At 38.6% G+C, this 12985-nt stretch overlaps 1 protein-coding gene across 5 annotated transcripts in view; it reads left to right on the top strand.

Moving 5' to 3' along the window:
• Positions 1 to 12527, top strand: part of NDFIP2 (Nedd4 family interacting protein 2) — a 73717-nt gene extending 61190 nt beyond the window's left edge. For 3 of the 5 annotated variants that reach the window (XR_002090640.2, XM_059725489.1, XM_019488611.2), the window contains 3 exons: positions 3152 to 3218; positions 8649 to 8754; positions 10748 to 12527. Coding sequence is in view for 3 of the 5 variants with exons in the window: in XM_059725489.1 (XP_059581472.1) it covers positions 3152 to 3218; positions 8649 to 8752 (171 nt within the window). In the remaining 2 variants the exon portion in view is untranslated. Of the gene's footprint in view, positions 1 to 3151; positions 3219 to 8648; positions 8755 to 9573 lie in introns of all 5 variants that reach the window. The other 2 variants (XR_002090639.2, XM_019488610.2) reach the window with 1 other exon arrangement.
• Positions 12528 to 12985: the final 458 nt, after the last annotated feature.

The raw sequence follows: 12985 nt of genomic DNA, 5'->3' as shown, positions 1-12985 counted from the left end.
AGATGGGAATAATCTGCCTACTGTGGGGTAGGCCACTAGTGGATGGCCTGTGGTGCCAATAACAGTCCTGTTATTCCTTTTTACATAACAGTAAAGTTTTTCTTAACTCCAAAGTCTGTTTTGTTTGGTTTTTTTTAAGCACAAATGTAAACTTATACTGACTGTTACACAACTTCAAGAGTTACTCCATTTTACAGTAGCTTATATTTAACTCTCAGTATTTTATATGTTACTACTTTAGAATCCCAGTTCTTTACCAGATTTCATGTTATGTGGGGTTTTATATTTTTCTTTTTTTTGGATGAAATATTTTTTGATAGAAAATTCCAATTTGATAAAAACAATTTTTCACTGAAATATATATTACTATTAGTGAAACTTCATGCTTCATTCAGTTCTTCATTCAGAAGGGACTTATGCTTAGATCTCCCAGGTCCCATGGAAATGCCTTTCTCCTCCAAGCTTTTGGCTGCTTTGGGCTAGGGACAGACATTTAAAAAGCTGGAGCCTGAATTGATTCAACCTTTGCAGGTTAGTCTAACCCAGGGGTTGTCAGCCAGGGGTATGTGTACCCCTGGGCGTAATTGAGAAGGCCCTAGGAGGCGCTACCACCGCTCTGCATCTGGCTGCATGCCACCCCCTCCCCCCTGCTCTGCATCCGGCTGCACTCCATTCCCCCCCCCTACCCCTTGAGTCTTGCTGCCAGGGGTACACTGATCCAAAAAGGTTGAAAACCCCTGGTCTAACCTGCAGAGAGTAAACCAGTTTGCAACAGAACGGATATGCGGGCACATACCTGCAGTTGCTCAGGCTAGGAGCCAGGGGTGCTAGAGTATGCCCTTGGCTTCAGAGAAGCTATGGGGGGGTGAGTGGGGGAGGGGGGCTGGCCAGTCTGGGCTTAACTAGCCAGAGAGGGGTTTAATTCCCTTCTCTCTATCCCACCAGTGGGGACCCGAGTCAGGTCTGCCAGTTGCTCCCCTCTCCTGCTGCAGCAGCAGGCACAGTGGCCCCTGAGTCGGATGGGGCAGGAAAAGTGGGGGACCCTGCTGGCAGCTGGGTACCCCTAGCTCCGGTGGTCGGGTGGGGGCATGGCCAGGTGCCGTAGGCTGGGTGGATCGGGCCTGCAGAGGGGCTTTGTCTGGCCCCCAGTGGGTTGCTCAGTCCCAACAGGCCAAAGTGCCACTTCCTGGGCACACAGCGGAGCTAGGACTGCTCTGTGGCAGGACTGCCTTTCTCAGCAGAGGAACATGGTAAAATTGAATAGAGTGAACCATCCTCAGCCACTTAGGCTCTTTCTTGTCGGTTGCCAGCAGCAACAAAACTTATATGCAAACATAAGTGTACTGATGGAAGAGTCTGCAACAATTGCTTGTTTTGGCAAAGATGTAAACTAGTGATTCTCAACTAGGGAGCCGTGGCACTCTGGGGTGCCTTGAGATCTTTTCAAGGGGGTTCTACAGGTTGCCACACTGTTTGTATTGTTAAGTTTGCAAACATGATTCACAAAATAAATCCAAAGATATCAAATATAATTCCATATAGTTGTGCTCTTTGAGTTCTTTGCAACAGAAAAACTGCTTTCTTCGTTTTCACTCCATTTTTTTCAGTAGTTAAAAAAAACAAAACAAAAACCCATGGCATTTTGCAAAGGGTGCTGTGAGTCTATCCAGAGGTGTCCAAAGTCTCAAAATGTTGAGAATGGCTGGTGTAGATAAAATGTGAGGCATTTTCCCACAATCCTGTGCCCGATGGCTACTCTGAATAAATATTACTTATTAATTAAATGGGAATAAAATTCATTTGAATTCAAGTTTGTAGTATATGGTAGTGCATTACAAATAGAGACTGTGAATAATGCTAATGTGTTTCCTAGGAATACTGAAGATAGAGTCTGCTCCCTTTGACTCTTCGCTTTATATAAATACTTGCATGTGGTTTGGTTTTGTTCCCCCCCACTCCCTGCTCCCCCATTTTAATGTTGCATTAAAGAAATGAATGCAAGTAGAATTGCCAAAAGATACCATGTCAATGTAGCTTTTAAAGAATTAGAATTACTTCTACTCTTGGAAAATATGCAGGTGGACCCATACCCACTCACATGTACACAATTTATAAAGATGACCAAATCCTCAGTTTATCTAAATCTACGGATTTCCATTGATTTGTGCCAGCTGAGTATCTGATCTTGCATCTTCAGTTTAGTTTAAGTAATATCTGGACCAAACAGTAATATGCTTGCTGTCATAAAACATGGACAAGCACTGTTGGCAATATGTATCAAGGGTGCTGAATAGCAATAACACAGGAAATTTACAGAAGATCATTAAACAGTTGTTGCTACACAGAATATTTAGTTACTTTCAGTAACTGTTTAGAAGTGGGAGTAGAGAGATCTAATGCGTGTTCTGGAGACATTTGATTAGCTTTTTTTTTATCAGTGAAGCATGCAGTCTGGAGTCTGGTAAAGGGAAAGATACCTGTCTTCAATACCATCACACCCTGCCCTCCAGCTGCCTGCCTGTTCATATTCCCACATCAGAGAGGACAAAACTGTCTACTGTGGTCACTAACAGGGACAGTTGAAACGCTGCTTCAAGGTTCATTTAGCTGCGTTCAGCTCACTGCTGGGAACTGAATGCTGGTTTGAAAATGAAAAGACTTTAATGAGTTGGGGGTCTTTATGGGACTGGTATTCTTGGCAGCGATTAACAGTAGGGGGTGTACAGAAGGTCAAAAGCTCTTCTTTTGAGGGGTCAGCAGAACATCCCTGTCTGATAAGATTAAACTAATGTGCCTTTTGGTGTTAATATCTAAAGCAGCAGGCTGCTGTAATGTGTTTGGGATGGCAGACACTGAAAAAGAACTGATGGTAATTTATTATAATAGAAAATGTCAGATGATTCAAACAAGTAATATTAAAGATATTTTTGACAGGCACGCGGGAAATGTTTGAACAACAATTAACACTAGAGCTATTTGTATGTTCTACAGCTGCATAAGTAATTGTTTGCATTTGTGTCCCAATGCATTGTTTTATATTTAAATTCACTTCTTGACTGTTTTTCATTTGTCTTCTCTGCACTTATTAAATATATTAAATGTACGTTAGTCGTCTGTGTTATTGTGGGTAATCTTTATGTCTGTATTTTAGTTCTCAGATTACTTTACTGGATATTTCAATGGACAGTACTGGCTTTGGTGGATATTTCTTGTACTTGGTAAGTCAGAATCAAATACAAATTGTAGTTTGATGTGGTATTTCTGAAAGATGAAACAGTTGCTTGTGCATGTAAAAATTGAGTTCTGTAACATATTAAGTTGTTTCTTCATCTACTGAAAATCCTGTATGTTTTATTTCCATTACTACCACCAAATTCTCAGTTGCCCTGATGTTACTGTGAGAGTTTCAAATTATTTTATTAACTTTCACATTAGAATTCTGTGCTAGATATAATTATAAGCAAAAATCAACAAAATTTACAGCTGACCTAGGAGCAGAAAACTATGGAGCTGAACTTATAAGCATAAATGTAAAAAAATCTATGTGAAAGTTGTTAATTTTCAGTATGTACATATGAAATTTGTACACATTTGTTCATGGAGGTTCCTTAAATTTTAAGAGAGATGACTGATTTAAGAGAGATGATAGTATCTGTCATCTTTTATTTGAGTCATGATAACATCCTTTTTGCCTTTTTTGAAATGCACACTGCATTAATTATTACTCAGTCAGGCAAGGGAAAAGCTTCATGCTTTCTGATCACAGTGCTTCCGTTCAGTCACTTTTCAGAAGAAAACTGTCTGCTTAGGTTCATGCTCAGAAGTTGTATGCACTTCTAACTCTTGCTCCTTTGTCTCTGATTTCAATAACTGATGTCAAAAGATACTACTGTTGTAATTTTTTTTTTTCTTACACGAGTTTTCTAATTTGATATGAAACACAGTAGATGCTTTGATTTTACTTGAGGCTGTACTACTAATCCTATTTCCTGCTGTTTCCTAATTAGAGAAACAGTAACCTGTGTTGAGGTTGATACAGTAGGTGGCACTCTTCCTCCGCGTCATTTCTGAGCCAGTGACCTAGCATCAAAATGTTAGGGAATCCTATGCTGGGAGTGAGAAGCATAACCGATCTTGACTATTTGTGATTCCTAGGAGTACAATGGCAATGTGCTTGCCACCTAAAACTTCCCTTACCCCTTAACTTAGGTATGAGGGTTTTCTTTGCTTTTTATCTTGAATTTGCTTTTCTTCTGTACCTGTGCACTGCATAGGGCCTGGAATCTGTGGGAATTGCAAGTGCTTAAAACTTTTCGTCATCAGACCCCTTAAACAGCTTCTTATTCATCAATTCTGCTTCAGAGGTGGCTTTGTTTCAGCAGTAATGAAATAATTCTTTGCACATACAAGTGTACATGCATGCCCAGGCCAGTATGTTCAAATTTGTGTGGCTAATATTTGGCTTTTAAACCCAAGTAACAGTAGCATTGTTTGTTAAAGGTACTGTGTACCTGTAGCTCATGCTGATCTCATTGGTCTGAATGGGAACTCAGAAACTTCACAGATCAGGCCTGTTTTATTTGGGAGTCAAACTTTAGACTCTGAATTACAACATTTTCATGGTAGTTCATACTACAAATTTTATACTTTGGAATTCACTGGTATGAAAGGCACTGGTTGGCATTTAAATGCATAGAGCAATTAAGTGTCACCCTTTTTTAGGAAGAGCACACACCAACTGCTGCAGCTTCCTGAGCCTGACGAAGGGTTTTTGAACCCGAAAGCTTGCTTAATAACTATTCTCCAACCATTTGGGTTGGTCTAATAAAAGATATATCAAATTCACCCAAGGAACCTTGTCTGCCTATATCCTTTGACCAACATGGCTACAACCTAAACCCCTGCAGATTGGAAGCTAAGCACTTTACCTGATATTTAATTCTGTATAAGAATTATTGCCAAGTAAAAATACTTGTGTGTGCTCAGTGTTAAGGAATGCTGTCAGAAGTTTCTTAATAGTGTTTTGAACACCTTCCTGATTAGACTACCTTTTTAGAATGTGGGTCCTAAATTTTTAAATACTTAGAAGATATAAAATAACCCATGTCCCCAATACATGAAGTAAAGTGACAAGAAAGAAAATATTAATTTTAAAACCAGTAGATTAGCCAGCCATGATTGTTGAAGACTATAAGGCTAAGTTTCAATCCTGGAAAAGTGGAACCCTGACTGAGCTTGGAATCTGCTTTCAGTGTACAGCCTCTTAAAGTACTACATTATTTACAATAGAAAGCACCTGACTCCTTGAAAACTACCTGTCTTTCCTCTCTGCTCTTGCAGTAGCCCTACATCTGGATGTGGAATCAGGTCAGGTGTATGTGGCTGGGGGCTCAGGCAGCAAAACTGTACCAGATTGCCATAACATTCAGATCAGTTGCTGAGTGCATTTTACCTGCGCCTCAGAGGGCATTTATACACACAGTTTTTTTGGTCCCGCAACACGCCAGACACCCACTGCTTTGGAGCAGTGTCCTGTGCAGTTATATAAGTGGCGAAATGCATTTCAGTGTGCAGAAAATGGTGGTGGTGCACTTTTGAACTAAAGCACCTTCTATGTGTTAGTTCAAAAGCACATCGCCGCCATTTTCTCAGCACTGACGCGCATTTCACTGCTTATACAACTGTAAGCGTTGCGACACTTGGTGCTTTTCAAAGTGTCTGGTGCTGTGGAGCTTGCATGTGTGAAAATGCCCAGAGATGGTAATCAGCTGCATCTTCCTGAGCCTTCATCTGGGTGAATGAGTTTTTGGTGTAGGTTTTTCCAATAACAACAAAAAAGAGCAAAAAGGGAAAACAGAGAAGATTTTGTGATGAGCTGGGATCCTGGTTTTCTGTTTCCCACAGAAAAACAGAGAAAACCATGGATTTCCCATTTTTATCAGAGAAAACACTGATTTTTCCCTTTTAGAAAAGAAACCCACGGATTTCCCACTTTTGCAAAGAGCTCTGCAGGCTGGCTGAGTTCCAGCCTCCAGGCGCTGTTTGCAAAAGGGGCGGGGAAACACAACTCTGCCTGGAGGGGAAGGGATCGGGGAAGGGCAGGACCCAACATTCACACCGGAGACTGCTTCAGGCTTATCCTTCTTGCTGGAGGTAAGTGGGGCTTCGGGGTTGCGGGGCAAGGCTGGAGGGGGAAGCTGGCTGGGGGCTAAGGAAGCGGGGAGGCTTGCAGCCAGCAAGGCACTCTGGCTGGGAGGGGGTGTGGTCTCTCTACCGGAGTGGCTGGCTGGCTGGAAACCCCCACCACTCCCGGCCAGCTGCAAACCTCCCTGCTCCCTCAGGCCCCAGCCAGCTTGGGTACTCCCCGGCCGGGCACTGTAGCTGGGAGGGGGGATTTGCAGCCAGCCCAAAGCAGCGGGGGTTTCTAACCAGCCGAGCACTCTGTAAACCCTGGGTTGCAAACGCAGTACTCCCCACCATGCTGCCCTCCCCCAGGCTCTCCAGAGCGCAGTGCGTGTGACTGGCATGTCAGGGCACAGTGGGACCACACATGAAAGCTGCCTGCTGCTTCCCTGGCCACACTTCCTCTGCTTGCACAGGGGCAGTGCACATCCGCCCTGCCTCTCCCCCACAGATCTACGTGGCACAGGTTTCCCCTGCTCCACAGGAGTGCACACTGCCACTGGGAGCTAGCCCTGCCTGCGCCTGCAGCAGGCAGCAGCAGAGGGGAGCCAGCTTGTGCTCCTGCTGTAGCAGCTGCTACCTTCCATTGGGGGCAGGGGACTGTGGACTGGCCCCATAGCCCTGGCAGCTGGGGGCCCCCTCCAGCAGGGCTGAGGGGGGGTGAGGGACACCAGCAGAGCTGTGGTAGGCATTTAATTATGACCACAGTTTTGGGGGGTTTTATCAGAGAATTTGTGATTTTTTTTTTTTTTTTTTTTTTTTTTTAATCACGGAAAACCAGAATCCCTGGTGATGAGAGAGAAACTGAGAATCCAGACAATGGGAATGGGAAGAAAAATAGCGGAGCAATTGCACTAACTGCACTGACATGTTACTTGATGGGATATAGGGAGAAGAATGCTTCCAGTCACTGTGGCTAGAAGTGGTTTTCAGTATTGCACAATAAAAAAAAAAAATGTAATCCATTGGCATGTTGGCATTTTCAAGACAATTGCAAATAAATTGTATGCTCATGTGAGCATACAACTCTGCATATTTAAATTTGATATACTTTAGAAAAAGGTGCATTTGGGTTGGTGAACTTTTTTTGTTGTTGTTTTTGTGTTTTGTTTTTTTTTAAGTATTCCAAAAAAACTTACTAGATCTGAAGGAAAACAATCAGCTTGCACATAGGCATTGTCATTCTGGATCAGACCCAGAGTCTTCTCTAGTCCAGCATGCTATGTCTGACAGTGGGCAGCACCAGACCTGCTGAAGAAAAGGGCAAGAAACTGCAGATGTGGCATTAATATACTTCTGACACTTAAATCCAAACTGTTAAAGCCTTGAAACATAAGGAGTTATGTCCCTTCTGTAACTTTTATTTCAATACTTACCATAATGATAGTAGTAGTGATGGTAGTAGTAGTAGTAATGCCTTCTATTGATGAGATCCTCTATAGCTCACATTTTTAAAAGGAGTTGTAAGTGTTATTACCCCACTTTATATATGAGCAAACTGAGGCATAGAGAGGTAAAATGATCTCCCAAGTTTGTCTATCAGACAAGCGGCAGGACTGCTGACTTCTGGTCAAGTTCTCTGTCTGTGCTATGCCACATTGCCTTCTCTTTTCTGGTTATGACTCTCGTTCAAATAAATGTCCTGTGCATCTTTGAACTGATAAATTATTGCCATCAACAGTATCTTGTGATAGTGAGCTCTCTCATCCTCTTATACACTGACACTTGGAACAAGAACTTTCATATGATAACTATGTGTATTTGTATGGTGACTCCTTAAACTACTGTAGCTGAAAGCTGAGAGTGTGGTTAGTTTCCAGGTGATCTGTGGTGTGACCAAATAAAGTATGTACTTGTAACTCATGCTCCAGAGTGATCGTCCAACGTTGTCTTTCTTTAGTCTACTAGTATAAAAATACACCTGTCCAAATACTGAGGCACCGTTTATTTACGTTTATTATTACCTGGCATGTTGGGTTTTTCCCTAACTGGCAACATATTTATACTCATCTACATGTATATATTTCTGGCTGTATTTCAGTATTCAAGTTGTCTTTTAAAACAGCAACAACTCATCCTGCTGTTGAGGCCTGTATTTGCTTAACCCTTTTTTTTAAACGGAGTATTTTAAAACTGTATTTCAAGGATTCTTTGTCTGCTTTTAAAAATTGTTTAAGTTTAGTACAAATGATAGTCTTAAACCCGAGTCTAAATTAATTGTAAAATCTTTTGTGCTGTCGGAACTCTTGTATCTGTACATTGGGTGTAGGTAAACATCATGAGGTTAGGTTATGTTCATAACCTCATAGATTGGGTTTTTGAAGGTCAAATTGTGTGTGCGCGTGCACGCGCACATTCTCTCAATTTTTTGCATTCTTTTAATGGGACGGTAAAAAAAAAATTCAAAATATTATACAACTAGATATTTTTGTACATTTATTTACATGCATTTTTAATGCTTTCAGGCCTTCTCCTGTTCTTTCGAGGGTTTGTCAATTACCTTAAAGTCAGAAACATGTCTGAAAGTATGGCAGCTGCTCATAGGACAAGATTTTTCTTCTTGTACTAGAGGTAAGCAATTGTTATTTTATTGAGATAAATGTTAATTGTCCCAGGAGGTAAATTCTGTTTTTTCTTGGTCAACAGATATTAACAGTCTAACATTTCTGTCGGGGAACATTAAGTTTTGGTCACCAAAACAATAAGTCTTTGTTGTATGCATGTTAAATGCTGTAACAATGAATTCTGTCTCCATTCTGAAGTATACTTCAGGAGCATCCAGAATTCTCCTCTTCTGACATTAAGAATTTTTTAAAGTTAAAATTGTTTCTTTTGAAACTAATGTTCTAAGCAAATATAAGCTTAGAAATCAAGTTCACTTTGTATAAAGAGTAGTAGCTGCAGCTAATCAGGATATGGACATTAGCACAAGAGAACTGATTGGTTCATCAGTCAACCTATTCTCAGCCAGTCAGGAAGCACTGATGTACCTGAATATTAAATCTGATTGACATTCACTCCTGAGGCCAGACTATCAGTGTATTGCCTGTTTTATATGAATGTTTTAAGCTAATCACAAACCATAATTTTTATTATTTATGTAACAATGTACTTTATGTTCTTGTTTTAGTTGGCTAATCAGTTTGGCTTTTTGTCTCTTAAGTACTACTTAGCCATTATGTGGATTGTTGGTCTTTGCTGCATAATTTAACATTGGGAGATTTGTTTGATTTTAACACCATGATTCTAATTGAGTCCATAAATAATTACCATGCATTTTCATTATTTTGTGCACAGCTTTAAATGTTTAGTATTGGTTCTCAGTTTTATTTAATTTAAAAGCTGTATTTACTATAATAAGCAGACTTTCTTTTAACTTCTTTTTTCAAGATTGGCTACAGGATCAGTACGAAGTAACCAGCAACTCACTATTGGAAGTCTGAAAAAAAACAAAACAAAACAAAAATCCTGAGACAGTATTTGCCTAGAAAGGATGTGTCTTTTTATTTAAGACAGCAAAATCCACTTTAATGAACACCTAATGATAAATATGGAAAATCATTACTTCTGCTGTGCTTTTCAGTTCTTGATCATGGAATTAATCTGTTAAGTGAATAAAACTGTAATGTAATATGCTTTTATCATGTGCCATTTTGTCAAAACTATGCAGTAAGGTAAACTCTTAAATGATAACTGAAAAATATATTGCCTTTTAAGAAACAGCCTAAGTTAGCAACATCTACAGTGCAGTGTTCCCTTCGTTTTGTAGCAATAATATACATTTTATTTTCTGAGCAATAAAGTGGCCTCTTTAGAGTTAAGGAAAAATGTATAGTAAACTCCTGCATGAAAACATCTAATATGTATTTAATAAATTTGGATCATGTAGAACAAAATTTAATGTAGGAATAGAGCTTTCCAAATGCCGGGTGATTAAAAGTCTAATAGTATCTGGCTGACTTTGCCTCAAAAGGGGGATGTGAGGAGGATAGTGTAGTAGTATATGCTATTGTTCTTTCATCTCCTCAGGCTTGAAATTCTGGTATAGGATGAAAGATTAGGACCTTTATGTAACACTCACTGTAGACAATAAGAATCTTTCTATTGACTGGTCTATTAGCTTAAAGCATCTCTAACCATTACACAGTAGGAGCTTCTCAGACTCAAGAAGTTCTTCAAGAGCTAGACAGACTTGCCCAATATTTGTTCAAAAGTATTAAATATTTAATTGAAGTAATAACTACAAAGCAAATGTCAGCAAGCATAAGCGAACTGATATAGAGAAGATATTTTCTGTCCAGTAAAATGATTTCTAAATAAACAAATAAATTTTAGGTATTCTAAATACTGTAATATGAATAAATATTCCAAAAACAGAAGCCTTAAAAATATTTTGGATGGGTCTTTTCTGCCAGTTTCTCCTGTCATCCTGATTGGGAGAAAATTGATTTTGCTTTAAAAAAAAAAAAAATGGTTTCCTGCTTTAACACTCACCACAATTATCAGTGTTGCTTACAGTTAATCAATCTGATGAACTGAAGTACGATTCTTTCTTTATCTCTAGACTGCATCGACCAGGCATTCCCTTCCTATACCAGTGTGAAATTTCCAGATGATCTGTAACTCTCCAATTTAATATGATAGAAGACTACTAAAAACAGAAGACAAATTAGTGAAGAAAAGATGCAGCTTCAAAAAGAATGACAGGGTGGTTTATGCTTAAGTCCCAGTTTTGTTCATTCAAGTAAATATATAAAACATTGCCTTTTTGTTTTTGCACATTTGCTTATGTGCTAAGTAAAAGGATAGGACTGAAATAAAATCATACCCTACAATTCAGCCTGTTAGTAGAGATTAAATACAGTCAGACTTGGTTAATCTGTGCTTGTTGTATCTTAAAGACTCAAGTGGTATCTTGTCTTACAGCATGTGTGTACCACTAACTTGTTGATCTGAAGTTTAGTTCAGTAAAATGTGAAATATACTGATTCAGATTAACCAGTTCAAACATTTAGTTAGTGTTTATGTAATTTAGATTAATGATTGTGCAACATAGAACACTTGTTAAAGTTTACAAAAATTTGCAAATCCTCATTATTATAAGTGTTTAATGATCAGCATTTTATCAAACTCAGACCAACTTAGTAGTTTGTTTAAAAATGACATACCACTTTGAGCCCCCATGTAAATATCTATGCATAAATTACTGTTTAGATCGTTTCTTAGGAGTGATGTCAAAATATATTTGTAACCATAGTATTTCTCATTCACTTTAAATTATGTTTACTCATAATATGAACAATATATGTTTTGTTAATTTGGACATTAAAGTTATAGTTTTATTTTTGGTATAGTTCTTTGAGGGTAGAAGGTATTGAATGTCCATTTGAACAGCAGGTTATTCTCTGCATGATTTGAGTAACTAATTTGGACCCAATCCTGAAAACGCTTGGTTATGCAAATGACTCTTTCTTCTGTAGATAGCTCCATTGAAAGAGACAGATCTACTTCCAGTCAGCAAAGATTGCTAACGTTGGGTCCTAGGCCCTTTTTATGTAAATAGGTCTCTGCTCCAGCAACAGCTTTGCAGATCAGGTCCCTGGTTAATTACGTTAACCTTTGTATTTACCAAACGTTATGTTTGCTATTACCCTGAAATCCACTTTGAGTTTCTCAAATGGTGCTTACAGGTATCTCACCATGCTTAATTTAGAAAAAACTACTTTAGTCTTTCAAAAAAATTTAGCTCTGACTTAAAATTGTAATACGTGTGTGTAGGGGGAGGGGGGGTGTTTTTCCCCTTCATCAGTCTTTTATTTTAAAACTAACAGCAAAAAAATAAAACCAATGCACTCTTACTAGTATTCACTTAACAGTAATAGTATTATGTTTTTAAAGGTATCATCTCTTTAGGGGTGCATTCTCCTGTTCATAAACAAACATAATTCCCTGCAATAGTTGTAAGATATATGCCCTGCCAGGATAGGAGAATAGACCTCTTAATCCTTTACTACAACTGGAATCTCAGTGACAACCAGTAATCAACATATTTTGCTTCTTTGTGGGAGGGCAGAATCTTCCTTTTTTTTAATTTGAACTTTTTTTAATACATTAAAAAAAATGAGATTTTTGTTGTCTTTAAACTAGTAATGCTTTATTCAATTTTGTATTTACGCTGAATGTTTAAAAAATGCATATGTAAACAGGTCACATAGTTTATTGTTCTTAATTTGCATAGTTACTAAAAAGGGTAAACAATTATAAACTAATACTTCTGGGAAACCTCCCTTTCCCAGGCTTTTGTGGAAAAAAGAAAAGAAATAAAATGATTATGTTTAATAGTTGTTTTGCATTTCCCTCTGAATTTCATCTGTGTTTTTATACTTTTTTCATTTATTGTCCTTCTGCCAGAGAAGAGCAATGTGTAAGACCCTTGCTTTTTTTTAGTTTTTGCACCTTACATTAGAGAATTTCATGCTGCAGTATTCTGCTGCAATCGACTAACATGGAATTACACACAAATGATATTGCTAACTTGCTCCCCATATTTTTCCTCCTTTTTTCATCCCATGTTTTATGACTCAAAACTTTTTATGTGTTGACATTTTAACTTTTTAGTATAAATGTGAAACATATGTAATGCTGATTTTCCTTTTTAAATTTACCAAGTTCAGCTAGAACAGTAAATACCAATTTTCCCATGTTAAATATCAATCTTCTCCTTGATTTTTCTCTGTTTAGTACATTTTACGGTACCATTTTTCCTACATGCATTATTTCCAGGCTAACTTGGAAGCATTCT

This window comes from Alligator mississippiensis, chromosome 1 (genome assembly GCF_030867095.1).
Source record: "Alligator mississippiensis isolate rAllMis1 chromosome 1, rAllMis1, whole genome shotgun sequence".
Taxonomy (NCBI): Eukaryota; Metazoa; Chordata; order Crocodylia; family Alligatoridae; genus Alligator; species Alligator mississippiensis.
The sequence above is the reverse complement of the archived record's forward strand: the minus strand, read 5'-3'. Positions and strand labels throughout refer to the sequence as shown.